The 26287-nt window shown below is 33.9% G+C and overlaps 5 protein-coding genes and 3 pseudogenes across 9 annotated transcripts; 7 read left to right on the plus strand and 1 right to left on the minus strand.

The window, feature by feature from the left end:
- Positions 1-633: 633 nt before the first annotated feature.
- Positions 634-3117, plus strand: LOC139096410 (3-hydroxyisobutyryl-CoA hydrolase, mitochondrial-like). 4 transcript variants are annotated; one of them, XR_011544968.1, is made up of 4 exons: positions 634-931; positions 1000-2174; positions 2246-2374; positions 2431-3117. XR_011544968.1 is itself a non-coding variant. In XM_070648114.1 (2 exons), exons 1-2 carry the CDS (start codon positions 774-776, stop codon positions 1943-1945), a joined length of 1104 nt encoding a protein of 367 aa, XP_070504215.1. In that variant the 5' UTR covers positions 634-773; the 3' UTR covers positions 1946-2221. The 4 variants fall into 4 exon arrangements, 1 of the variants encoding a protein (XP_070504215.1); XR_011544969.1 differs by having other exon boundaries at positions 1000-2171; XR_011544970.1 differs by having other exon boundaries at positions 1000-2127.
- On the plus strand, positions 2250-3397 carry LOC139096413 (3-hydroxyisobutyryl-CoA hydrolase, mitochondrial pseudogene; annotated as a pseudogene).
- A 5037-nt stretch (positions 3398-8434) lies between these two features.
- On the plus strand, positions 8435-10981 carry LOC139096396 (3-hydroxyisobutyryl-CoA hydrolase, mitochondrial-like). Its single transcript, XM_070648100.1, has 2 exons — positions 8435-9288; positions 9357-10981. Exons 1-2 carry the CDS (start codon positions 9131-9133, stop codon positions 10300-10302), a joined length of 1104 nt encoding a protein of 367 aa, XP_070504201.1. The 5' UTR covers positions 8435-9130; the 3' UTR covers positions 10303-10981.
- A 126-nt stretch (positions 10982-11107) lies between these two features.
- On the plus strand, positions 11108-12798 carry LOC139096401 (3-hydroxyisobutyryl-CoA hydrolase, mitochondrial-like). 2 transcript variants are annotated; one of them, XM_070648104.1, is made up of 2 exons: positions 11108-11209; positions 11277-12798. In XM_070648104.1, the coding sequence occupies exons 1-2, from the start codon at positions 11181-11183 to the stop codon at positions 12241-12243; spliced, it is 996 nt and encodes a 331-aa protein (XP_070504205.1). In that variant the 5' UTR covers positions 11108-11180; the 3' UTR covers positions 12244-12798. The 2 variants fall into 2 exon arrangements, with proteins under 2 accessions (XP_070504205.1, XP_070504206.1); XM_070648105.1 differs by having other exon boundaries at positions 11120-11209; positions 11281-12798.
- Positions 12799-15729: 2931 nt separating this feature from the next.
- Positions 15730-16852, plus strand: LOC139096400 (3-hydroxyisobutyryl-CoA hydrolase, mitochondrial pseudogene; annotated as a pseudogene).
- Positions 16853-18205: 1353 nt separating this feature from the next.
- LOC139096414 (3-hydroxyisobutyryl-CoA hydrolase, mitochondrial pseudogene) lies at positions 18206-18610 on the plus strand (annotated as a pseudogene).
- A 681-nt stretch (positions 18611-19291) lies between these two features.
- Positions 19292-23684, plus strand: LOC139096388 (prosaposin-like). The gene is made up of 6 exons (XM_070648093.1): positions 19292-19455; positions 19538-19625; positions 20524-22136; positions 22200-22321; positions 22474-23160; positions 23222-23684. Exons 1-6 carry the CDS (start codon positions 19428-19430, stop codon positions 23354-23356), a joined length of 2673 nt encoding a protein of 890 aa, XP_070504194.1. The 5' UTR covers positions 19292-19427; the 3' UTR covers positions 23357-23684.
- A 448-nt stretch (positions 23685-24132) lies between these two features.
- On the minus strand, positions 24133-26226 carry LOC139096403 (uncharacterized). The gene is made up of 2 exons (XM_070648106.1): positions 26113-26226; positions 24133-26041 (listed from the first exon to the last, which is right to left on the minus strand). The coding sequence occupies exons 1-2, from the start codon at positions 26171-26173 to the stop codon at positions 24225-24227; spliced, it is 1878 nt and encodes a 625-aa protein (XP_070504207.1). The 5' UTR covers positions 26174-26226; the 3' UTR covers positions 24133-24224.
- Positions 26227-26287: the final 61 nt, after the last annotated feature.

The following is a 26287-nucleotide window of genomic DNA, read 5'->3' on the forward strand; positions in this document are numbered from 1 at the left end:
AATTTTTGAAAACGGTTAAATTCCTATCCAACTAAAAATTTAAAAAAATTAAAATTAATACTAGAATTTCTTCATTTGTATCAATTGATAAGCAATGTAATCTTCACGTCAATTGTAAAATTTATCATAATATACTATTCAAATAATGTGTCAAAAATGCGCTTAAGTCATTTGATATAACGTGAATACGTATTCTAACTTTTTTGAACAGGTTGTACGTTTTTTGAATTTATTTTGACCGTTAATTTCTGTTTTTAATTTTGGCTTTTAAATTATTTGCGCAATTTTTGTCATGAAATTAAGAAATTTTCAATGATTACTAATTTATTATGCACCCATTTCAAATAACATTATTTTTCTTTAAAATGACGTCAATTTACAACCCGGTTATTGTTTTTAGCTGAATTTTTGACAAATTATTGTTTTGCGCAATTGTCTAAGTCTGTCTGACTCGAAGACTGTCTATCGAAAGTAATTTTCAGTCAATTTTATAATTATATAGATACCTAAATTAAAGATAAACTGATCCGAAAACAAATTATAAATGCTTAAACAAAGCTTGCTGAAAAAAAAAAATAATTAATTACCAAAAACAATACAAACGATTTTGCACGTGACTTTCTTACTTAAATGATAAAAATATTTGTTTTCGTGAAAAAATAATTTCATAAACAAAATAAAAATAAAGGAGTAAATTAGTACTTACATAACTTGTTTTGACAACAGCTATATGTAATACCTTATTCACTAATAGTCTGACTAAACGTGGCAAAATGTTGTTCAGTAAATTTAACAAAAAGTTAATTTTGTTGGGAAGAAATGTCTGCTCAAAAGCCGATCCTTATTTTGTTCATAATGAAAGGAACAACTGCGGAGTTCTTCAACTTTACCGACCAAAGGCATTGAATGCTATCAATCGAGACACTTTCGAGTAAGTTATTCAATATTTTTGAGAAAAAATCATCCAGTAAATATATGCCGGCATTTTTTAAATTCCAGGCATCTTTACGTACTACTCAATGAACTACAACATCGAAATAATCTCGTTATATTTAAAGGAAACGAAAAGATCTTCTCATCAGGAGGTGATATTAAAGAGCTCATAAAATTTACTTCCATTGATCAAGCAAAAGACTACTATCAACATCCATTAAATCTCTTCCGGCTAGTCCATAACTATAAAGTTCCTTTCATTCCACTTATGAATGGAGTATGCTTTGGTGCTGCTTCCAATTTAACCGTTGCTGCTAAGAAATATCGAGTAGCGACTGAAAAAACTGATTTTGCGATGCCTGAGGCTAAGATTGGATATGTCACAGATAACGGATCGAGTTACTTCCTTTCAAGAGTTCCGAGAAATATTGGATATTACATTGCATTAGCTTGTCCACGTATCAAAGGATATGATATGAACAAAATTGGACTAGCTGATTATTACATTGAAAGTGAAAGACTTCCAGAACTTGAAGATGAATTAGTCAAGTCTAAGAATACAGACGATATTGAACGTACTTTGAAGAAATTCACATCGGAACCGCCGAAACATACTGAATTAGACACATTAATTAAAGAAATCGACAAGTGTTTTGACGGTGATACAGTTGAGGAAATTGTAGACAATCTGAATTTAGACGGAAGTGACTGGGCAATGGATATAGTCCGTTCAATGAATAAGAATTCTCCGACCAGTCTTAAGGTCTGTCATAAGGAACTGACACTTGGAAAGTCAATGTCACTCGATGATTGCTTGAAAATGGAATATCGACTTGCTGTCCATCACTTTACTGGTAAAGGAGATTTCAGCGAAGGCGTTCGTGCCTTATTAATTGATCGTGACAATAATCCACAGTGGGAATTCAAGGCATTACATGAAGTCACGGACGAATATGTTGATGAATTTTTCAAACCACTTGACGATAAGCAAGAACTCGTATTTAAAGACTAGAAAACCGTTTGAATTATTGTGTCGCATTTACAATCCTTTATCTACTATAACATTATCACCACGTAACGTTCATTTATAAATTTGAGCATAAAAAGTATTGAGACGAAGAGTTGACCGGCAGCAAAAAAATTTTTTTACTTTATTAATATTTAGAAGCTTTTCGAATAGTGATCGAAGCTGAAGTGAGTCTAATCAATATTTTAAAGAATCGATTTAATCGAATCAGGTTGTAAGAACCATTGAATATCTTAAAATAAAGCAAAATACTTAAAAACATTTTATTGGTATTTTTGTTCGTAGAAAAATGTTTCCTCGTATTCTAAATACCTTTCAATCGAAACACGTCCAATTAAAGGAATTAAAAAATGCAGCTATTATCACGATTAATCGTCCGGAAAAGATGAATACATTTACCCCAGATATGCCAAAGTAAATCCAGTTTTTGTCTAGACTATTTATTATTATGCTAATTAGATTCATTTCAGAGATATTTATAGTCTGTTAAAAGATTTGGAGACATCTGACAAGAAGCACGTAATCATTGAAGGCGCCGGTGAACGCGCATTTTGTGCTGGAATAGATCTTCGAGAGCTTATGAAAAATCCGAATATTTCTGATCCAAGTCACTATGCATCAAATGCAATGGACTTAATATCGCAATACAAGAAGCCCTATACGGCAATCCTTGATGGTATAACTATGGGTGGTGCATGCTTCTTTTCAATGACATCAAAATATAGAATTGCAACAGAACGAACGGTATTTGCGATGCCAGAGACAGAAATTGGATTTTTCACAAACGCAGGCTCGTGTTTCTTCTTGCCGAGATTAAAATATAATCTTGGGTATTATGTTGCATTAGCCGGCGCGCGTTTATATGGATATGATGTAAAGAAATTCGGCCTTGCTTCACATTTTATTGAGAGTAAGAGAATGGAAGATTTTAAGAAAGCTTTGGTCAGTTGTAAGGATGATTATGAAGTTGGTAAAACAATTGCAAACTATTCGACAGTTCCAGTTTGTACAGACAGTGAACTTGACGAAGTAATGCCGAGAATTGATAAATGTTTTGATGGCGATTCTGTTGAAGAAATTTATGATAATTTAGGTTTGGATGGAAGTGAATGGGCACTCCAGACAATCAGAAGTCTCAATAGAATGTCACCGATGAGCATGAAAATTTGTCATAGATTATTGAATGTAGGAAGTAAATTGTCACTTAAAGAATGCTTGAAGCTTGATATGATCATAACTTATAATATTATGAATCATTTCCCTCAAGACTTTAGAGAAGGTGTTCGTGCACTGATCATTGATAAAGACCTGAAACCAAAATGGAACCCAAAAGTCTTACATGATATTAAGGACGAAGATGTTGATAAAATTTTTACGTCAATTCCTGAAGAATTTGAACTTAAATTTGATAGTGATTTCGAAAAGTCAAAGTTGTAGACCAGCTGATCCAAAATATTTAAAAATATTGCATTTATGAAACAAATCTACTTCATAACTATAAGTATCAGTTCATTTGTACCAAAATTTTCAACATCCTTTGTCCAAATTCTAAAAATGTTTGACATTATCAGTAATATTCAGTAATACTTTTTTAATTTGATAACCTCTTACTCACTAATACTTAATTTGATGACCTTTTAAACAATAACTTATTATAAAGAGTAAATATCTCATAAAAAATATTTATGACGACATAATACAATAGCTCCCATCCCGTACTATTTATAAATATATTAATATAGAAACAAGATTAATATTTGCATTATCTTTTCGGATAGAGATGTCAATCCCAAATCATTTCTACTAACCCAAACAGTAGAAAAATATCTGACTGCAGTCTGTCTAAAATAAATCTAAAGATGTAGAAATATGTTTTAGTATCAAATGGTTCTAAAAAACATTATTTTTAGGAGCAGTTATACTGTTTGAATTAATCATAGTAGTTTTTAGTTCACTATTTGGGTGAGTCGAAGTGGCTCGGTGGTAGAATAGTTCAGTTTTTTGGAACAGAATTATTGTAACACCGATCCAGCGATCATTGGTTCGAGACTCGGCATTGGAAATTTTTCACGTGTCCTTTTTCGAATCATATGTAGTGGAAACACAGCTCACAGCCTCAATTTGTGAACTAGAGACATTAAGCTGATAATAGCGTCATCAAAGAGTGGTTCTGATCACACTATAAACCAGGGTTGTTAAAAGCAGTTTTGAAAATAATTCACATGTAAAAATGTGTGAATATCCACACATATCCACACATTTTTCCCATGTGCACACATGAAATATGTGGCATTTGTCTATTCTGTAAAACAGAATATGTTGTAACAAACTATAGGTCTATTGAGGACAGTGGTCTCGGGCGACCTCACTCGTAAAGCAATCATTAGCGAAGCTTCTAGATCTCAATTGCTCTTGTTCTATTTGGGTCTGTAGAAATTATTTGGGATTAACATCTCTATTTACGATTATATCTCTTAGAGAGAAAACTGTAAAACAGTTCTAAAAATTCTTAAATTTTAACATGCATACTTAAATCTATAGTTGTGATTATTGTAAAACGGCATTTATGAAATGTACCTCAGCGATATTAATTATATTGATATTTTGAATTAATAAAAAAAAATCAAAACGAACCGATTTAACGAACATTATTTATTTGAAATTTTTGCTTAATTTTCAGGATTTGTTCCCCTATGTGCAATTTCTATCTCACTCTCAAAACGATGAAGAGAATGAGTTGCAAAAAACTTTAATTCATTAAACAAGTTTCATTCGACAAAGTAGCATCACCAAAAGTGTATTTCATTTCATTTAATATTCACATGCAGTCATACAAAAAAATTCAACTGTCAATTTCTTAAAAATTACTAACACTATCATTCGAATTTAACACGGAAAACAATAGAAAATTATGATAGTAATAGTTTTTTTTTGGGAAATTTTTTTGTATAACTGCATGTATATAGTGATTTAATTAAAAATTTATTGGCCAAATTAAGAATTTTTGTCATAAAATTACGCAAGTCCTACTACTAGAAAATCCTACTTAAATTTAAAAAAAATTTATTTTTGTGAAGAAAAAAAATTTTATATGGAGTTGAAATTTGCTTGCAACTTTCCGACGTAGTCATCATTGGAGAGTGTTTTTGCTTCTGTATGTCGATCCGATATTCTTATATATCCTGTTTTGTTGAACATAATTCGCAAGAATTTGTTTTAAAGTTTATGAAGATGAGTTGGATAGCTGTGAATATGGGTCTCATGGCTAGCTTGTAAATGAGAAGTGTGTTTCGAGCGTCGTGATGTGAGTTCTTACTGATGAAGGGAAAAAGTAGTCTCAGTGCAATGTGAGCTCTGTTGGTGGCATATACCACATGCCGCTTCAATGTAACTCTCTTTTCGATTACCATTCCCAGATATTTAGCTTCGGTTCCCCATTTAATGTTGCCTAAAGCACCTTTTTGTGATGAATATGGCTTGAATTTTCTGTTTTTTGAGATTTATTTTTCATTTGTTCTTGTTTTGTTGTATTTTTCATCCAGTGTGTAGTAGAGGTGTTACAATATCCGGCAGAGTTTTCTGCAGAATGATACAATGCAGTTTCATCTAAGAAGAATGCGATATTTTCGGCCTGCAGTTTCTATTGTTCTGAATGCACATCCAAATGCATCCATTTAAATTTTTTTTATGGATTTTTTTCATGCCTCTTGATTACTTCCTGCTTATGTTTTCCTTTGCTGATTTCTTTGAAGAGTAGGTTGATCATCGTGAGCGAAAGCAATTTTTTGTTTATGGAACGAAGCATGCACATTGACCTATAGCTACTCACTTCATTTGGCTAGTTTGCCAGGTTTTGGAATCGGGATTACTATATTTATTTCCAAATTTTTGGAAAATAGTTAAGTTTGAGACACGTATTGATGATGAGCTTCAAGTATTCAAGAAGGTTCCTTTTTGGTGGATGATTTTTGAGGATTATGTTGTTGACATGATCTTGTGCTGATTCTTTAAGATTTTTCAGTTTTCTTTTGTGAGATTTCCTCTACATTTGTAAGTTCAAGGCTGTCACTATTTCCTTCTTCCAATGCTTCCTTTACTGTGTTGTCTACTTCCTGGATATGTTCAATGTTGTTTTAATCAAATGCATTTTCGTTGGCTTTACGAAAATATTCACTGAAAACCCTGTCTTTTGCATTATTAGTGTTGAACGTTTAATCTGCATTAATCAACATTGCCATTGATTTTGAACTTTTCTTGCAATGTTTTGCAATCTGCTAGACTGTTTAATTTGATGGTTTTATATTTGTAAGTGTTAATTCTAAACCGTGATATCAGTTCAGTCAACTTTTTTTCTTATCTTATCTGAATTGCACTTATCTGCATTAATCAATGGTGGCCTTGGTTCTGAGTCTTTGTTGCAATGTTTTGCAATTCGCCAGACTGTTTAATTTTGATGTTTTGGTTTCTGAATTGCGTAATGTAAGTGCTAACTGAAAACTGTGTTATTAGTTCAGTAAACTTTTGATGTCTTAATTTGAAAGTTCACAGCGCAGTGGTCACTCATTCCCCCTGCATTTAAGTAAAAATAATTTCATTAACAAAAAAGTCTCGCGGGTAGGCCAAGCTTCGCTTGGCAAATGTTTGAGGGATCAGGCTCCAGCGGGTAGGCCAAGCTTCGCTTGGCACATGTTTGAGGGATCAGGCTCCAGCGGGTAGGCCAAGCTTCGCTTGGCACATGTTTGAGGATCAGGCTCCAGCGGGTAGGCCAAGCTTCGCTTGGCACATGTTTGAGGGATCAGGCTCCAGCAGGTAGGCCAAGCTTCGCTTGGCACATGTTTGAGGGATCAGGCTCCAGCGGGTAGGCCAAGCTTCGCTTGGCAAATGTTTGAGGGGTCAAGCTCCAGCGGGTAGGCCAAGCTTCGCTTGGCAAATGTTTGAGGGATCAGGCTCCAGCGGGTAGGCCAAGCTTCGCTTGGCAAATGTTTGAGGGATCAGTCTCAAGCGGGTAGGCCAAGCTTCGCTTGGCACATTTTTGAGGAATCAGGCTCCAGCGGGTAGGCCAAGCTTCGCATGGCAAATGTTTGAGTGATCAGGCTCCAGCGGGTAGGCCAAGCTTCGCTTGGTACATGTTTGAGGGATCAGGCTCCAGCGGGTAGGCCAAGCTTCGCTTGGCAAATGTTTGAGGGATCAAGCTCCAGCGGGTAGGCCAAGCTTCGCTTGGCAAATGTTTGAGGGATCAGGCTCCAGCGCGTAGGCCAAGCTTCGCTTGGCAAATGTTTGAGGGATCAGGCTCCAGCGCGTAGGCCAAGCTTCGCTTGGCAAATGTTTGAGGGATCAAGCTCCAGCGGGTAGGCCAAGCTTCGCTTGGCAAATGTTTGAGGGATCAGGCTCCAGCGCGTAGGCCAAGCTTCGCTTGGCAAATGTTTGAGGGATCAGGCTCCAGCGCGTAGGCCAAGCTTCGCTTGGCAAATGTTTGAGGGATCAGGCTCCAGCGCGTAGGCCAAGCTTCGCTTGGCAAATGTTTGAGGGATCAGGCTCCAGCAGGTAGGCCAAGCTTCGCTTGGCACATGTTTGAGGGATCAGGCTCCAGCGGGTAGGCCAAGCTTCGCTTGGCACATGTTTGAGGGATCAGGCTCCAGCGGGTAGGCCAAGCTTCGCTTGGCAAATGTTTGAGGGGTCAAGCTCCAGCGGGAAGGCCAAGCTTCGCTTGGCAAATGTTTGAGGGATCAGGCTCCAGCGGGTAGGCCAAGCTTCGCTTGGCAAATGTTTGAGGGATCAGGCTCAAGCGGGTAGGCCAAGCTTCGCTTGGCACATGTTTGAGGAATCAGGCTCCAGCGGGTAGGCCAAGCTTCGCTTGGCAAATGTTTGAGGGATCAGGCTCCAGCGGGTAGGCCAAGCTTCGCTTGGTACATGTTTGAGGGATCAGGCTCCAGCGGGTAGGCCAAGCTTCGCTTGGCAAATGTTTGAGGGATCAAGCTCCAGCGGGTAGGCCAAGCTTCGCTTGGCAAATGTTTGAGGGATCAGGCTCCAGCGCGTAGGCCAAGCTTCGCTTGGCAAATGTTTGAGGGATCAGGCTCCAGCGCGTAGGCCAAGCTTCGCTTGGCAAATGTTTGAGGGATCAAGCTCCAGCGGGTAGGCCAAGTTTCGCTTGGCAAATGTTTGAGGATCAGGCTCCAGCGCGTAGGCCAAGCTTCGCTTGGCAAATGTTTGAGGGATCAGGCTCCAGCGCGTAGGCCAAGCTTCGCTTGGCAAATGTTTGAGGGATCAGGCTCCAGCGCGTAGGCCAAGCTTCGCTTGGCAAATGTTTGAGGGATCAGGCTCCAGCGGGTAGGCCAAGCTTCGCTTGGCAAATGTTTGAGGGATCAGGCTCCAGCGCGTAGGCCAAGCTTCGCTTGGCACATGTTTGAGGGATCAGGCTCCAGCGCGGAGGCCAAGCTTCGCTTGGCAAATGTTTGAGGGATCAGGCTCCAGCGGGTAGGCCAAGCTTCGCTTGGCAAATGTTTGAGGGATCAAGCTCCAGCGGGTAGGCCAAGCTTCGCTTGGCGAATGTTTGAGGAATCAGGCTCCAGCGGGCAGGCAAAGCTTCGCTTGGCACATGTTCAATGTTTCAATGTTCAAAGTTTCAAAAAATCATAGAAAACATTGATTTTGAAATTTTGTATGAAAACGAAAGTTTTTTGCTTTTTTTGAAGCAACGGCTGTTCCTGCCATGCTCAAAAACTAATCAGCTCTTCTATAGAGTAATACGGATCGATTGCAAAAAACTAGAAGTCTCTACGATGTCTCGTTATTGAGATTTCTTGCTGATTAACTTGTTTGTTTGCTTGTTTGTTTGCTTGTTTGTTTGCTTGTTTGTTTGCTTGCTTACAGAAATCGAATTTTTCGATTTTCTCAGCAATGCCTCAACCAATTTCAAATCTGTTTTTTGATTATGGTGAGGAATTCCAGGCACAAACTTTTTGTGATAGAACTGAACTTTCCATTATGCTTAGTTTGGCTGAAAAATCCAAAAAACTGGTTTTCAAATCTGAACAAATTCAATACATTCACACGTGAAAACGGTGTGAATATAAATAAAAATAAAGGAGTTAATTAGTGCTTACATAGCTTATTTTGACAATAACTATATGTAATACCTTATTCACTAATAGTCTGACTAAACGTGGCAAAATGTTGTTCAGTAAATTTAATAAAAATTTAATGTTGTTGGGAAGAAATGTCTGCTCAAAGGCCGATCCTTATTTTGTTCATAATGAAAGGAACAACTGCGGAGTTCTTCAACTTTACCGACCAAAGGCATTGAATGCTATCAATCGAGACACTTTCGAGTAAGTAATTCAATATTTTTGGGAAGAAATGATCCAGTAAATATATACCGGCATTTGTTAAATTCCAGACATCTTTACGTACTACTCAATGAACTACAACATCGAAATAATCTCGTAATATTTAAAGGAAACGATAAGATCTTCTCATCAGGAGGTGATATTAAAGAGATCATAAAATTTACTTCTCTTGATCAACCAAAAGACTACTTTCAACATACATTAAATCTCTTCCGGTTAGTCCATAACTATAAAGTTCCTTTTATTCCACTAATGAATGGAGTATGCTATGGTTCTGCTTCCATTTTAACCGTTGCTGCTAAAAAATATCGAGTGGCGACTGAAAAAACTGATTTTGCGATGCCTGAGGCTAAAATTGGAGGTGTCACAGATAACGGATCGAGTTACTTCCTTTCAAGAGTTCCGAGAAATATTGGATATTATATTGCATTAGCAAGTCCACGTATCAAAGGATATGATATGATTAAAATTGGACTAGCTGATTATTACATTGAAAGTGAAAGACTTCCAGAACTTGAAGATGAATTAGTCAAGTCTAAGAATACAGACGATATTGAACGCACTTTGAAGAAATTCACATCGGAACCGCCAAAACATACTGAATTAGACACATTAATTAAAGAAATCGACAAGTGTTTTGACGGTGATACAGTTGAGGAAATTATAGACAATCTGAATTTAAATGGAAGTGACTGGGCAATGGAAATACTCCGTTCAATGAATAAGAATTCTCCAACCAGTCTTAAACTTTGCCACAAGGGGCAAACACTTGGAAAATCAATGTCACTCGATGATTGCTTGAAAATGGAATATCGAGTTGCTGTCCATCACTTTACTGGCATAGGAGATTTCAGCGAAGGTGTTCGTGCCTTATTAATTGATCGTGACAATAATCCACAGTGGAAATTCAAAGCATTACATGAAGTCACGGACGAATATATGGATCAGTTTTTCAAACCTCTTGACGACCAACGAGAACTCGTATTTAAAGACTAGTATCTTTCTTTCTATAACTTTATCATTTAACGTTCATTTATAAATTTGACGATGGTTAAGACGAAGAATTGACGGGCAACAAACAATTTTTAACCTAATTTTTGAATTCTTTTTCAAAAGGTAGCTTAATAAGACACAATGTTCGGTTGGTCGGTCGGCTGACGGTAAAAACTTTTTAACTAGACAATGTAGAGAGCTCGGAATGGTTTTAGAAGATGAGTTCCAAAAAGTTATTGATGCGCCGGGCATTTAAAAGTTACAAATCATAGCATAAATACTAGGATTAATGAATTTTTGATTTCCATACAAATTGTAAACAAATTTATGCTGGAGAATTTTTAAAATTGTAATACTGAAATTTTTAGAATTTGAATCCCAGAAAACCGTCATAAAATCTTGTTTTATAGATCTGGAAGTGACTTGGATTCTACTGGATCTTGTTTTTTAGGTCTAGAAGTGACGTGAATCCTATTGGATCTTGTTTTTAGGTCAGAGCAGAGACTTGGACCTTACTGGATCTTGTTTTGTAAATCAGGAATTAATTACTGATCGCTGGGACAAAAATGCGCTAAAGTGACTCGATAAGTACGAGAACTTTTGTTATTTTTTTTTTTACTTCATTAAAACTTAAAAGGTTTTCAAATAGTAATCGAAGTTATAGTGAAATTAATTAATATTTTAAATAATCGATTTAATCGAATCAGGTTGTAAGAACCATTGAATATCTTAAAATAAAGTAAAATCTTTAAAAACATTTTATTGGTATTTTTGTTCGTAGAAAAATGTTTTCGCGAATTTTAAAAGCCTTTCAATCGAAACACGTCCAACTAAAGGAATTAAATAACGCAGCTATTATCACGATTAATCGTCCGGAAAAGATGAATACATTCACCCAAGATATGCCAAAGTAAATTACATTATTTGCATAGAGTATTTATAATTATGCGGAATTATGCTAATTAGATTATTTTCAGACAGATCTATAGTCTGTTGAAAGATTTAGAGACATCTGACAAGAAGCATATTATCATGCAAGGTGCCGGTGAACGCGCATTTTGTGCTGGAATAGATCTTCGGGAGCTTATGAAAAATCCGAATATTTTTGACGCGGTCACCTATTCATCAAATACAATGGACTTAATATCGCGATACAAGAAGCCCTATACGGCAATCATTGATGGAATAACTATGGGTGGTGCATGCTTTTTTTCAATGACATCAAAATATAGAATAGCAACAGAACGAACGGTATTTGCGATGCCAGAAACAGAAATCGGATTTTTCACAAACGCTGGTGCTAGTTACTTTTTGCCAAGATTGAATTATAATCTTGGATATTATGTTGCATTAGCCGGTGCGCGATTGTATGGATATGATGTAAAGAAATTCGGACTTGCTTCACATTTTATTGAGAGTAAGAGAATGGAAGATTTTAAGAAAGCTTTGGTCAGTTGTAAGGATGATTATGAAGTTGGTAAAACAATTGCAAACTATTCGACAGTTCCAGTTTGTACAGACAGTGAACTTGACGAAGTAATGCCGAGAATTGATAAATGTTTTGATGGCGATTCTGTTGAAGAGATTTATGATAATTTAGGTTTGGATGGAAGTGAATGGGCAATGCAGACAATCAGAGTTCTCAATAGAATGTCACCAAAGAGTATGAAGCTTTCTCATAGATTATTGAAAATGGGAAGTAAACTGTCGCTTAAAGAATGCTTGAAGCTTGAGATGATCATAACTTATAATATTATGAATCATTTCCCTCAAGACTTTAGAGAAGGTGTTCGTGCACTGATCATTGATAAAGACCTGAAACCAAAATGGAACCCAAAAGTCTTACATGATATTAAGGACGAAGATGTTGATAAAATTTTTGCGTCAATTCCTGAAGAATTTGAACTTAAATTTGATAGTGATATCAAAAATTCAAAGTTGTAGACCAGCTGATCCAAAATATTTAAAAATATTGCATTTATGGAACAAATCTACTTCATAACTATAAGTATCAGTTCATTTGTACCAAAATTTTCAACATCCTTTGTCCAAATTCTAAAAATGTTTGACATTATCAGTAATATTCAGTAATACTTTTTTAATTTGATAACCTCTTACTCACTAATACTTAATTTGATGACCTTTTAAACAATCACTTATTATAAAGAGTAAATATCTCACTAAAAATATTTATGACGACATAAAACAATAGCTCCCATCCCGTACTATTTATAAATATATTAATATAGAAACAAGATTAATATTTGCATTATCTTTTCGGATAGAGATGTCAATCCCAAATCATTTCTACTAACCCAAACAGTAGAAAAATATCTGACTGCAGTCTGTCTAAAATAAATCTAAAGATGTAGAAATATGTTTTAGTATCAAATGGTTCTAAAAAACATTATTTTTAGGAGCAGTTATACTGTTTGAATTAATCATAGTAGTTTTTAGTTCACTATTTGGGTGAGTCGAAGTGGCTCGGTGGCGGAATGGTTTAGTTACTTCGGTACAGAATTATTGTAACACCGATCCAGCGATCATTGGTTCGAGACTCGGCATTGGAAATTTTTCACGTGTCCTTTTTCGAATCATATGTAGTGGAAACACAGCTCACAGCCTCAATTTGTGAACTAGAGACATTAAGCTGATAATAGCGTCATCAAAGAGTGGTTCTGATCACACTATAAACCAGGGTTGTTAAAAGCAGTTTTGAAAATAATTCACATGTAAAAATGTGTGAATATCCACACATATCCACACATTTTTCCCATGTGCACACATGAAATATTTGGCATATGTCTATTCTGTAAAACAGAATATGTTGTAACAAACTATAGGTCTATTGAGTACAGTGGTCTGGGGCGACCTCACACGTTAAGCAATCATTAGCGAAGCTTCTAGATCTGAATTGCTCTTGTTCTATTTGGGTCTGTAGAAATTATTTGGGATTAACATCTCTATTTACGATTATATCTCTTAGAGAGAAAACTGTAAAACAGTTCTAAAAATTCTTAAATTTTAACATGCATACTTAAATCTATAGTTGTGATTATTGTAAAACGGCATTTATGAAATGTACCTCAGCGATATTAATTATATTGATATTTTGAATTAATAAAAAAAAAAATTCAAAACGAACCCAATTTAACGAACATTAATCATTTGAAATTTTTGCTTAATTTTCAGATTTTGCTCCCCTATGTGCAATTTCTATTTCACTCTCAAAACGATGAAGAGAATGAGTTGCAAAAAACTTTAATTCATTAAACAAGTTTCATTCGACAAAGTAGCATCACCAAAAGTGTATTTCATATAATTTAATATTCACATGCAATCATACAAAAAAATTCAACTGTCAATTTCTGAAAAATTACTAACACTATCATTCGAATTTAACACGGAAAACAATGGAAAATTGTGATAGTAATAGTTTTTTTTTGGTGCTATTTTTTTGTATGATTGCATGTATATAGTGATTTAATTAAAAATTTATTGGCCAAATTAAGAATTTTTGTCATAAAATTACGCATGTGACTTTCTTACTTAAATTTAAAAAAAATTTATTTTTGTGAAAAAAAAAAATCATATGGAATTAAAGTTTGGTTGCAACTTTCCGACGTAGTCCTCAATGGAGGGTATTTTTGCTTCTGTATGCTGATCCGATATTTTATATATCCTGTTTTGTTGAGCATAATTCGCAAGAATTTGTTTTAAAGTTTATGAAGATGAATTTTTGCAATCCTTACAAATGTTGGATAGCTGTGAATATGGGTCTCATGGCTAGCTTGTAAATGAGAAGTGTGTTTCGAGCGTCGAGATGTGAGTTCTTACTGATGAAGGGAAAAAGTAGTTTTAGAGCAATGTGAGCTCTGTTGGTGGCATATACCACATGCCGCTTCAATGTAACTCTCTTTTCGATTACCATTCCCAGATATTTAGCTTCGGTTCCCCATTTAATGTTGCCTAAAGCACCTTTTTGTGATGAATATGGCTTGAATTTTCTGTTTTTTGAGATTTATTTTTCATTTGTTCTTGTTTTGTTGTACTTTTTTTCCAGTGTGTTGTAGAGGTATTACAATATCCGGCTGAGTTTTCTGCAGAATGATACAATGCAGGATCATCCAAGAAGAGTGCGATATTGTTGGCCTGCAGTTTCTATTGTTCTGAATGCACATCCAAATGCATCCATTTAAATTTTTTGTATGGATTTTTTTCATGCCTCTTGATTACTTCCTGCTTATTTTTTTCTTTGCTGATTTCTTTGAAGAGTAGTTGAGATGTTGATCATCGTGTGCGAAAGCAATATTTTGTTTATGGAACTAAGCAAGCTTATTGACCCATAGCTACTCACTTCATTTGGCTGATTTGCCAAATTTTGGAATCGGGACTACTTTGGTTATTTCCAAATTTTTGGAAAATAGTTAAGTTTGAGACACGTATTGATGATGAGCTTCAAGTATTCAAGAAGGTTCCTTTTGGTGGATGATTTTTGAGGATTATGTTGTTGACATGATCTAGTGCTGATTCTTTAGGATTTTTCAGTTTTCTTTTATGAGATTTCCTCTACATTTGTAGAGTTACTATTTTCACTTTCCAATGCTTCCTTTACTGTGTTGTCTACTTCCTGGATATGTTCAATGTTGTTTTAATCAAATGCATTTTCGTTGGCTTTACGAAAATATTCACTGAAAACCCTGGCTTTTGTCTTATTAGTGTTGAACGTTTTATCTGCATTAATCAACATTGCCATTGATTTTGAACTTTTCTTGCAATGTTTTGCAATCTGCTAGACTGTTTAATTTGATGGTTTTATATTTGTAAGTGTTAATTCTAAACCGTGATATCAGTTCAGTCAACTTTTTTTCTTATCTTATCTGAATTGCACTTATCTGCATTAATCAATGGTGGCCTTGGTTCTGAGTCTTTGTTGCAATGTTTTGCAATTCGCCAGACTGTTTAATTTTGATGTTTTGGTTTCTAAATTGCGTAATGTAAGTGCTAACTGAAAACTGTGTTATCAGTTCAGTAAACTTTTGATGTCTTAATTTGAAAGTTCACAGCGCAGTGGTCACTCATTCCCCTGTGCATTTTAGTAAAAATTCATTAACAAAAGAAAAATTAAAGGAGTTAATTAGTGCTTACATATCTTTTTTTTATTCAACATTCACTAATAGTCTGACAAAACGTGGCAAAATGTTGTTCAGTAAATTTAATAAAAATTTAATGTTGTTGGGAAGAAATGTCTGCTCAAAGGCCGATCCTTATTTTGTTCATAATGAAAGGAACAACTGCGGAGTCCTGCAACTTTACCGACCAAAGGCATTGAATGCTATCAATCGAGACACTTTCGAGTAAGTAATTCAATTATTTGAGAAGAAATCATCCAGTAAATATATACCGGCATTTGTTAAATTCCAGACATCTTTACGTACTACTCAATGAACTCCAACATCGAAATAATCTCGTTATATTTAAAGGAAACGAAAAGATCTTCTCTTCAGGAGGTGATATTAAAGAGATTATAAAATTTACTTCTCTTGATCAGCCAAAAGACTACTTTCAACATACATTAAATCTCTTCCGGCTAGTTCATAACTATAAAATTCCTTTTATTCCACTTATGAATGGAGTATGCTATGGTTCTGCTTCCATTTTAACCGTTGCTGCTAAGAGATATCGAGTAGCAACTGAAAAAACGGATTTTGCGATGCCTGAGGCTAAAATTGGAGGTGTCACAGATAACGGATCGAGTTACTTCCTTTCAAGAGTTCCGAGAAATATTGGATATTATATTGCATTAGCAAGTCCCCGTATCAAAGGATATGATATGATTAAAATTGGACTAGCTGATTACTACATTGAAAGTGAAAGACTTCCTGAACTTGAAGATGAATTAGTCAAGTCTAAGAGTACAGACGATATTGAACGCACTTTGAAGAAATTCACATCGGAACCGCCGAAACATACTGAATTAGACACATTAATTAAAGAAATCGACAAATGTTTTGACGGTAATACAGTTGAGGAAATTATAGACAATCTGAATTTAAATGGAAGTGACTGGGCAATGGAAATACTCCGTTCAATGAATAAGAATTCTCCAACCAGTCTTAAACTTTGCCACAAGGGGCAAACACTTGGAAAATCAATGTCACTCGATGATTGCTTGAAAATGGAATATCGAGTTGCTGTCCATCACTTTACTGGCATAGGAGATTTCAGCGAAGGTGTTCGTGCCTTGTTAATTGATCGTGACAATAATCCACAGTGGAAATTCAAAGCATTACATGAAGTCACGGACGAATATATGGATCAGTTTTTCAAACCTCTTGACGACCAACGAGAACTTGTATTTAAAGACTAGTATCTTTTTTTCTATAACTTTATCATTTAACGTTCATTTATAAATTTGACGATGATTGAGACGAAGAATTGACGGGCAACAAAAAATTTTTAACCTTATTTTTGAATTCTTTTTCAAAAGGTAGCTTAATAATACACAATGTTCGGTTGGTCGGTCAGCTGACGTTAAAAACTTTTTAACTAGAGAATGAGAGCTCGGAATGGTTTTAAAAGATCAGTTCCAAAAAGTTATTGCTGCGCCGGGCATTTAAAAGTTTCAAATCATAGCATAAATACATAAATATGATTAATGAATTTTTGATTTCCATACAAATTGTAAACAAATCTATGCTGGAGAATTTTTAAAACTGTAAAACTGAAATTTTTAGAATTTGAATCCCAGAAAACCGTCATAAAATCTTTTTTTATAGATCTGGTAGTGACTTGGATTCTACTGGATCTTGTTTTTTAGGTCTAGAAGTGACGTGAATCCTATTGGATCTTGTTTTAGGTCAGGGAAGAGACTTGTACCTTACTGGATCTTGTTTTGTAAATCAGGAATTAATTACTGATCGCTGGGACAAAAATGCGCTAAAGTGACTCGATAAGTACGAGAACTTTTGTTATTTTTGTTTTTACTTTATCAAAACTTAAAAGGTTTTAAAATAGTAATCGAAGTTAAAGTGAAATTAATTAATATTTTAAAGAATCGATTTAATCAAATCAGGTTGTAAGAACCATTGAATATCTTAAAATAAAGTAAAATCTTTAAAAACATTTTATTGGTATTTTTGTTCGTAGAAAAATGTTTTCGCGAATTTTAAAAGCCTTTCAATCGAAACACGTCCAACTAAAGGAAATAAATAACGCAGCTATTATCACGATTAATCGTCCGGAAAAGATGAATACATTCACCCAAGATATGCCAAAGTAAATTACGCTTTTGTTTAGACTAAGTATAATTATGCGGAATTATGCTAATTAGATTATTTTTAGACAGATCTATAGTCTGTTGAAAGATTTAGAGACATCTGACAAGAAGCATATTATCATGCAAGGTGCCGGTGAATGCGCATTTTGTGCTGGAATAGATCTTCGAGAGCTTATGAAAAATCCGAATATTTTTGACGCGGTCACCTATTCATCAAATACAATGGACTTAATATCGCAATATAAGAAGCCCTATACGGCAATCATTGATGGAATAACTATGGGTGGTGCATGCTTCTTTTCAATGACATCAAAATATAGAATAGCAACAGAACGAACGGTATTTGCGATGCCAGAAACAGAAATCGGATTTTTCACAAACGCTGGTGCGAGTTACTTTTTGCCAAGACTGAATTATAATCTTGGATATTATGTTGCATTAGCCGGTGCGCGATTATATGGATATGATGTAAAGAAATTCGGCCTTGCTTCACATTTTATTGAGAGTAAGAGAATGGAAGATTTTAAGAAAGCTTTGGTCAGTTGTAAGGATGATTATGAAGTAGGTAAAACAATTGCAAACTATTCGACAGTTCCAGTTTGTACAGACAGTGAACTTGACGAAGTAATGCCGAGAATTGATAAATGTTTTGATGGCGATTCTGTTGAAGAAATTTATGATAATTTAGGTTTGGATGGAAGTGAATGGGCACTCCAGACAATCAGAAGTCTCAATAGAATGTCACCGATGAGTATGAAAATTTGTCATAGATTATTGAATGTAGGAAGTAAACTTTCACTTAAAGAATGTTTGAAGCTTGAGATGATCCTAACTTATAATATTGAGAATCATTTCCCTGATGATTTCAAAGAAGGTGTTCGTGCACTGATCATTGATAAAGACCTGAAGCCAAAATGGAACCCAAAAGTCTTACATGATATAAAGGACGAAGATGTCGATAAACTTTTTGCGTCAATTCCTGAAGAATTTGAACTTAAATTTTATAGTGATATCGAAAAGTCAGAGATGTAGGACCAGCTGATCAAAAATATTTAAGAGCATTGCATTTATGGAACGATCCACTTCACAACTATAAGTATCAGTTCTTTAGTGTCTAAATTTTCAACATCCAGCTCCTCGTCTGGATTCCCCATTTTTAACGATTTTTCGAAATTCAAATTTTTTACTAAATTTGAAAAAAATTTAAAAAAAATCGCAACGAATTTTGAAATTAATAATTTTGCTGAATTTGAAAAATGCCTAATGTATTTTTAACACATTATCAGTAACTTTCAGTAATACTCAGTATTACCTCTTTTGATAACCTCTTTTGCAATCACTTTTAATGAACTGCACATAAATTTTTTTTAAGAGATAATACAATAATAATTGTAGTTACTATCCCGTCCTATCTATAAATATATTCATAAAGAAACAAGTTCAATATTTGCATTATCTTTACGATTATATCTCTTAGAGTGGATATTAAGAGATAAAAATGTTTTTAAATAGTCTTAAATTGTAACATGTCTACTTAAATCTAAAGTTGTTGTAATTACTGTGAAACGGCATTCACGTATCGATACGATATTAATTATATTGATATTCAGAATTATAAAAATGTTTTTAAAATAAACCGATTCAACGAACTTTAATTATTTGAAATTTTAGTTTAATTTTCAGCTGTTGTTCCCCTATGTTTATTTGATATTCCCCTGTCAAAATAATAACAAAGAAGGAATTGCAAAAAGCGTTAATTCATTAAATAGCTTTCATTCGACATACGAGCATCATTAAAAGTGTATATCATATAATTATAAGTATTTATTGTGCAAATTAACCGGAGAAGATGAAGTATCTTTCGATACTGCTTTTTGGTAAGCATAAAAATCATTTTAAAATTTATATTTCGCAAAAATATTTCAATACTAATTTTTATTTAATTTAATTAACAAATAGTGATAATATATGTGTCATCGGCAAAATCAACTTTAATTAAACATGAAGACTGCTCAAAGGGAATTGAATATTGGTGCGAGCATGTAATGTAAGTCGCTAATTAAATTAATTGCGTTTTCCCGACAATTCTGAAAATAATACATTATCATCCTTGTCATTGTATTGCCTTAGTTTCCAAACGACTTTATTTCTGTCTAAAATTTTCACTCTTATCTTTTTTCTTTGTTTCGTGTTCTATTAATTAAATTTGATCATTCTGATAAGTGTTCATCATCATGATATCAAATGTTATTGTTCTTACTTCTTTACAAACAAAGTGTCGATTCCTTCGCATGACTCATAGACCGACTCGAATGCTTTTTAAGTCATGTATGAATGTGTTAAATTATCAGCATTTATCATGATATTGTCAAATGTATACATAGAAAAATGCTGACAAATTAACAACAAAGGGCTTTAAATTCCCATAAAAATAATTATTATTGTGGATATATAACAAATTAAAAATTGATGACTATTGATTTGATGTCGCAATCAGTCACAATTTATGAAAAATGCTGAAACTGAAATGCTAATTTAAAGTTATAAGCTGTTCTCAGGATTTAAAAGTAAATCCGATGTTCTGGAAGTTGAATAAAAGGAATGACTGGAAGTTAAAAGGTATATGTATTAGATATGTATGATTCAAATCGCTTTAATCAAGAATATGGGTCGTATATTGTTATTTAGTAGAACTAGATTCCTTATCATTTTCATGACTAACTTATGTTTTCCCATGTATTCGTGATGCATAATCAACAAAATTTGTCATCTACAATATGTATCTAAAACAACCATTACCAGCATATTACGACAATAACAATCTCGTCTTAATAATAGAGGTCATTTAGTCAAAAATAAATCAAAGTTTAAAAACTACGTCGTTAGCAATTAGCCTTAATAGATGTAAGACATAAATAATATGACAATTCTGTATTTCTTTATAGGAACGCAAAAAAATGTAATGCAGTCGATTTTTGTATTCAAACTGTTTGGGAAAATCACCTCGTCCAAATTGACTCAAATCCATTATGTGATGATTGTAAGGAATGGGTTGGACAAGCTAGAGATTTGATATCTAAGAACACAACCTTTAACTCGCTCATTAAAACCTTGGAATGGTCTTGTGAGCTATGTCCAAATCAGAATGGTAAAGACAAATGCAAACAGCTTATTGAAGGAAATATCAATGAAATCCAGAAGATTCTTGCTTCACATATGGATCCTGATGCTGTCTGTTCCTCAATTCATCTCTGTAATAATAAGGAATTCACTAAGATGTTTAAGAATCCAGAACCGGAAAAGAAGAAAGTCGAAATGCTGCCATTTACATGCTCTCAATGTAATCACATCGGTGACTTAATTGAAAAGAAATTGGACACAACTAATGGCGATGATTTATTGGAAGGAATGCTCGCATTTTGTGGACAAATGTCATCATTCTCTGATTCATGTTCAAGCTTGATTCTCACAAATTTCAATGAAATCCATAAACAACTACCTAAAATCGTAAACAAAGAAAAACTTTGTCATTCGACATGCACACAGCATCATAAATATAATGAAGGAATTATTGACATTCAGCCAGCTTTTGACGATCCAGATATACCTTGTGCATTGTGTGAACAGCTTATGGTTCATTTACGTGAGCTATTAATATCTAATACGAGTGAAATTGAGTTCAGAAACATGTTGGAAGGAATCTGTGGACAAATGCCGTCAGTAAAGAATGAGTGCATTAATATTGTTGATCAGTATGCTGATATAATTTATGAATCCTTAGTCAGCGGTCTAGATCCTGATAAAACATGTACGATGATTAAAATTTGTAAGCCAAAAAGTGACGAACGTATTATTCATGCTCCAAATATGCCTTTAGTGTCTAGTGACTTATTTCCACAACCTTATCAAGTAAACGTTGACTCAGTTGAAGTTCATATCGTTTCTGAAGACTCATTTAAATTAGTCAAAAATGGTGCTTTGTGCACAGCTTGTGAATATACCATGCAATTAGTTCATATGGAAGTGACTAAGAATACAATTCATGATAAGATCCTTCAAAAAGTCAGAGGTGAATGCAAGAAATTGCCACTTTATATCGCTGAATGTGAACAAATTGTGGATATGTTTGGTGACCAAATTATGGAAGCAGTTGAAGCTGGAACAAATCCCCGATTAGTATGTCCAATCATTAAAATGTGTCCACCAAGCAACGATTTCCATTTCTTGGAACAAACTAATGTCAGCGAGAAGCCAACTTGTGCATTCTGTCTTTTTGCAATGCAAGAAATCAAGGCAGTCGTTAATAAGAATTCAACAAAGGACAGCATTTTAAGTGTTTTAGACGGTCTATGTACACATTTATCTGTAAAACTTCAAGCACCATGTAAGACATTTGTTGAAACTTATTCAGCAGAAGTCGTAGACATGATTCTTGCTGATTTCACGCCACAGGAAGCTTGTGTATTTATCAGATTATGTACATCGTCAGAACCTAAGCTTAAAAGATTTAAGTTGCCAGGTGCTCTCTCATCATCGGAATCGAGCGAGGAATTTACAGGTTTGTAGTAACTTGTTAATTTTTAAAATATGTAAATTTAATCATTTACCAACTTTTTGTTAGATTTTGAAGACGATAGCACAGAAGTAAAGAAAACTCCTGAAATGGTCAATAATCCACAATGTCAACTCTGCAAGACTGTTATTGAATTAATTGAACAAAGAGTTATTAACCATAATTCAAAGGTAATATGATTGCTACTTTCGTAATTTTAAATAATTCTAACGTTCAAAAAATATTTAAAAATTTTGAACTTTAGCCCTTTTAAAATTTAAAAATCCGTTAAAAATTTAAATTTTCAAAAATCGTTAACCTTGTAAATTTTTTTATTACTCAGGATGAAATCCGTCGTGAACTTGAAAACTCGTGCTCACATCTTAGAAAATTCCAAAAAGAATGCAAAGAATTTGTCGATAAATATTCAGATAAAATTGTTGACTTAGTTAGTCAAGAATTGGAACCACAAAGAGTCTGTCAGGAATTAATGTACTGTGTTATGGACAACGAACCAGATATGCAAGATTATGACTTTGGATTAGATATCTTTGCTAGAAGTTTACAGATTCCAGCAGATGATAACGATGATGATGATTTAGAAAAACAAACAGGATCAACAGGATGTATTATTTGTGAGTTTATTATGACTAAGGCTGAAGAAGAACTGAATGACAAACAAACTGATGAAGAAATTAAGCGAACAATCAAGAATATTTGCTCAAAAATGCCACAAACTATTTCAAAGGAATGCCATCAATTTATTGATTACTATTTTGACATGATAATTGCACTGATTGAGACAACAAAGCCAGAAGAGATGTGTACTGCTTTGAAGATATGTCCAAAGATGAATCCACTTTTAGAAGTCAAATATCTTGAAATTAAGAATGACATCTACACCTGTGCTGTCTGCAGAGGAGTTGTTGATGCATTAGATACAATCATTGAAGATCCACAAGTTGACACAAATCTTGAGAATTTAGAGGAAAAAGTTTGTGAGAAATTTGCCAGAAAGTTTAAGGATAAGGTGAGAATCAAAGATTTGGTAATGACTGTAAAATATTCTTATTAAAATTTTTAACTTTCAGTGCCGCAACCTTGCAAGTACTTATGGTGTAGCCATACTCAACCTTTTGAAAAATGTCACAGAATCGGATCAAGTATGCTACAAACTTAACTTATGTTCTCAAACGGAGACATCAGGAATGGTGAAAATGTCGTAAATGAAAGACTTTTAACAAAAATATTATTTTTAATGAACTGATAATAAATATTTTAAGTATTCCTCTTTTTTTATTCAGGATAATTCATGCTTAGTTTATTAAAAAGTACATGATTTATGTAATTTTGAAGTTTCTAGTAGATTTAATAGATTTTCTTTGTTATTTTTCTTTTGGCTGTTTACTTCAATTCCAATTTTAATTAGTTTCCCTATTTTATCACTAATGGATATGAATGTTTGTTTGAAATAACCAAAGAATGTATGAAGATAAAGTGCCTGATAAGATGTCTTTAATAAAATAGATCGCGTATTTACGCGTTTGGAAAACACTTAAACTGCTTTTATTGACAGCTTTTTACAGGAAGATTTAATTAAATGTCTACCTAAGGGGCCGTTCACTTATTACGTTCGCTTTTTAAGGGAATTTTGTAACAGCCTCAACCAAAAAATTTTTTTGTAACGACATTTTGTAACGAGGGGGGTCTAGAAATTTGTTTTTCTGCGTAACGTAATCAGTGAACGGCCTAAATGAAGTTTCAGTTCTTATCGAGAAATTAACAAAAATTTCAAAATTTAACGGCTTTCAAAAATTTGAAATTTAAAAGTAGACTAATTTTCAAATTTTTGAAATTCGTTATTTTGAAAAGCATTCATTTTTTGACAATTTTTCAAATACTTTTCAGCCGTTACTTTTCTAAATTATTATAGGAAGAATTTAAAGAAAATTTCTATTTCAAAAAGGTTTTCAAATCCTTTATTTTATTATTATTTCTCTATATTAATTGTTTATAAGTCTTTACTTCTGTAGATTCAGTAAAAAATATTAAAAATATAAGTAATATATAAGGGAAAATTGTATAAAAATTTCATTATACCAATGATCGAAAAACAGCCTCAGTTGCAAAATCTTCAGGTTCTAATTCAGCAAGATTCTCTTCAACAAAAATATCAGATAAACGTGTAAATTTTCCAGTTTCGGTAATGATGGACAACGAATAAATTCCATTATCAATGGACTTGACTGTTGCCAACACCATTTTTTCATGAATTGCGTCCACTTTTGCTGTACTACGCATACCCCAATCTCCTTCTATTGGCTTTAATCCATAAAGCTTTCCGAAAGCTGATTTTGGCGATTCTGTTGTGAATTTTTGATGAAGATGGAAAATATTTTTGATCGAAACTTTTCGTGGCTGAATTTTCATCGAATCAACCAATTGAACGCAAGCTTCAGTTTCATTGAATGATTTAATCTGTCCACGATACCACAAATCATTATAACGCACAGCCACAATATTATCATTAACTAAATTTTTTGTCTCATACTTTTTCAGGTCTTTCAAATTGTTGTAGAAGTCATTCATCTTATTGCTAAGATCTTTAAGTCTTGCAAACGAGAATTGAAAGACAAATTTTCCAGGCGATGCAACATCGATGATTTTCACAAAGAAAAACAATTCCTCTTCATTTTGAATTGGTTCTGGAAGAATGATGATCTCATTTGTCCCTATTAATGATTCTGTGTCTTGCGAACCATTTTCCTGGTTTAAATTAATGGTATTTAAAGCTTCTCTAAAAATACGCATTGACCTTAAGCGCTGCCTAATCATAACAGGATTGATATTTTGAGCTCCATTTTCTGTCTCATTTAATTTGAGTGTTCCTACTTTATCAGCTAATGTCTCCACTTTCGATAAATCTTTGGCTTCTTCCTGTTTATTGGATCTTAATAAACTCATAATATTAGGCTTTAATGTAGGCTTTGTAGTCGATGCCATTGGTGCAATTCTTGGCGATTCTGTAAGAACTCTTTGATGAGTTTTTGATTCACTTTTGACACTTGTTTTATCATCCATTGTGTTAACTTCATCAAAGTCTTCATCAATTCTAGTAGACTCACTATCAACTGTTGTGGATATGCTGCTTATATCGCTTGGCGGTGGTTGTGGCATTCTGGAGGTTTTCGAGAGTGTGTCTAAATTACCAGCTGTGAGTGATGTTTGAGGCATTTCATTAGCTTTAACTGTAACTTGTGTGCTTAAATCTTTCTTGGTCGATGTATTTGAAATGTCCGCAAAATTAGATGGTTGATTTGAGTTGTTTGATATTGCTGATGAAACTGAAGGCTTATTATATGAGGTACCTGCATTATTATTATTTTCGTAGTATTTGGTCGAGGTATTTGAAGTTGATGGCTTATTATACGAGGTCCTGGTATTATTATTACTATAATAGCACTGGACATCCCTGCTATTATTTGTTCCAACAGAAACTTTCATGTTGAAATTATTTTGAACTGGAGTTTGATATCCATACGAACGATTTGGCTGAAAAGGAACCACTTTTTTAAGCGGTGCTGTTTGCATGGGATAAGGTGAATAAACTGGTGCTTTTACGCTGAATTGACTCAACATTGGACGGCCTTTTATCGCACCATTTTTAGCTACAAGCTTTGGTCCACGAAAGTTCTTAGAGTATTTATTAACCGTAAGATTTTCCATGTGTGCTGTTGCTTCATTTGATACTCTTTGGATGAAAACTTGATTGTAAGCATAAACTATCTTTGCAACATCCGGAATCCTCAAAAACAAATCCTTAAAATTAATATTGAGTTTTCTAAGGACCTCATTAAAGCTTGTTCCTTCAATTTCATAGTATGCCTTCTTAAATTCCTGTTCAGTTGCAGCTAAATAGCGTAAAGTTTTAAATTAATTAATTTTTTCTCAATTGCAGTAATTTTCAAAACTTTCTACTTACTCTTTCCAAGACTTAACAATACAGATCGTATTTGAGCTTTTATCTCCTTAATATCAGCCATAGTATATTAATTAAACTCTTTCCGTGCGCGAATCAAAATTTTAACCTTTAAATGATGAATTTATTTTTCTATCAGAAAGTTTAAAATTTTGAAAACCGTTAAAATTTCTTTTAC

Source organism: Chironomus tepperi, unplaced genomic scaffold (assembly GCF_022539635.2).
Source record: "Chironomus tepperi strain 1889 unplaced genomic scaffold, CSIRO-AGI_Ctep_v1 contig_388, whole genome shotgun sequence".
Lineage (NCBI taxonomy): Eukaryota > Metazoa > Arthropoda > Insecta > Diptera > Chironomidae > Chironomus > Chironomus tepperi.

What these genes read in the sequence shown, in the direction of transcription:
- LOC139096401 (XM_070648104.1), top strand. Translation starts at nt 11,181, where the DNA reads ATGAATACATTCACCCAAGATATGCCAAA. An exon ending in TTCACCCAAGATATGCCAAA is followed by an intron (nt 11,210 to 11,276) that starts GTAAATTACATT and finishes GATTATTTTCAG; the next exon opens with ACAGATCTATAGTCTGTTGA.
- LOC139096396 (XM_070648100.1), top strand. Translation starts at nt 9,131, where the DNA reads ATGTTGTTCAGTAAATTTAATAAAAATTTAATGTTGTTGGGAAGAAAT. An exon ending in ATCAATCGAGACACTTTCGA is followed by an intron (nt 9,289 to 9,356) that starts GTAAGTAATTCA and finishes GTTAAATTCCAG; the next exon opens with ACATCTTTACGTACTACTCA.
- LOC139096403 (XM_070648106.1), bottom strand. Translation starts at nt 26,173, where the DNA reads ATGGCTGATATTAAGGAGATAAAAGCTCAAATACGATCTGTATTGTTA. An exon ending in ATTGTTAAGTCTTGGAAAGA is followed by an intron (nt 26,042 to 26,112) that starts GTAAGTAGAAAG and finishes TACGCTATTTAG; the next exon opens with CTGCAACTGAACAGGAATTT.
- LOC139096410 (XM_070648114.1), top strand. Translation starts at nt 774, where the DNA reads ATGTTGTTCAGTAAATTTAACAAAAAGTTAATTTTGTTGGGAAGAAAT. An exon ending in ATCAATCGAGACACTTTCGA is followed by an intron (nt 932 to 999) that starts GTAAGTTATTCA and finishes TTTAAATTCCAG; the next exon opens with GCATCTTTACGTACTACTCA.
- LOC139096388 (XM_070648093.1), top strand. Translation starts at nt 19,428, where the DNA reads ATGAAGTATCTTTCGATACTGCTTTTTG. An exon ending in TCTTTCGATACTGCTTTTTG is followed by an intron (nt 19,456 to 19,537) that starts GTAAGCATAAAA and finishes ATTAACAAATAG; the next exon opens with TGATAATATATGTGTCATCG. An exon ending in ATCGAGCGAGGAATTTACAG is followed by an intron (nt 22,137 to 22,199) that starts GTTTGTAGTAAC and finishes ACTTTTTGTTAG; the next exon opens with ATTTTGAAGACGATAGCACA.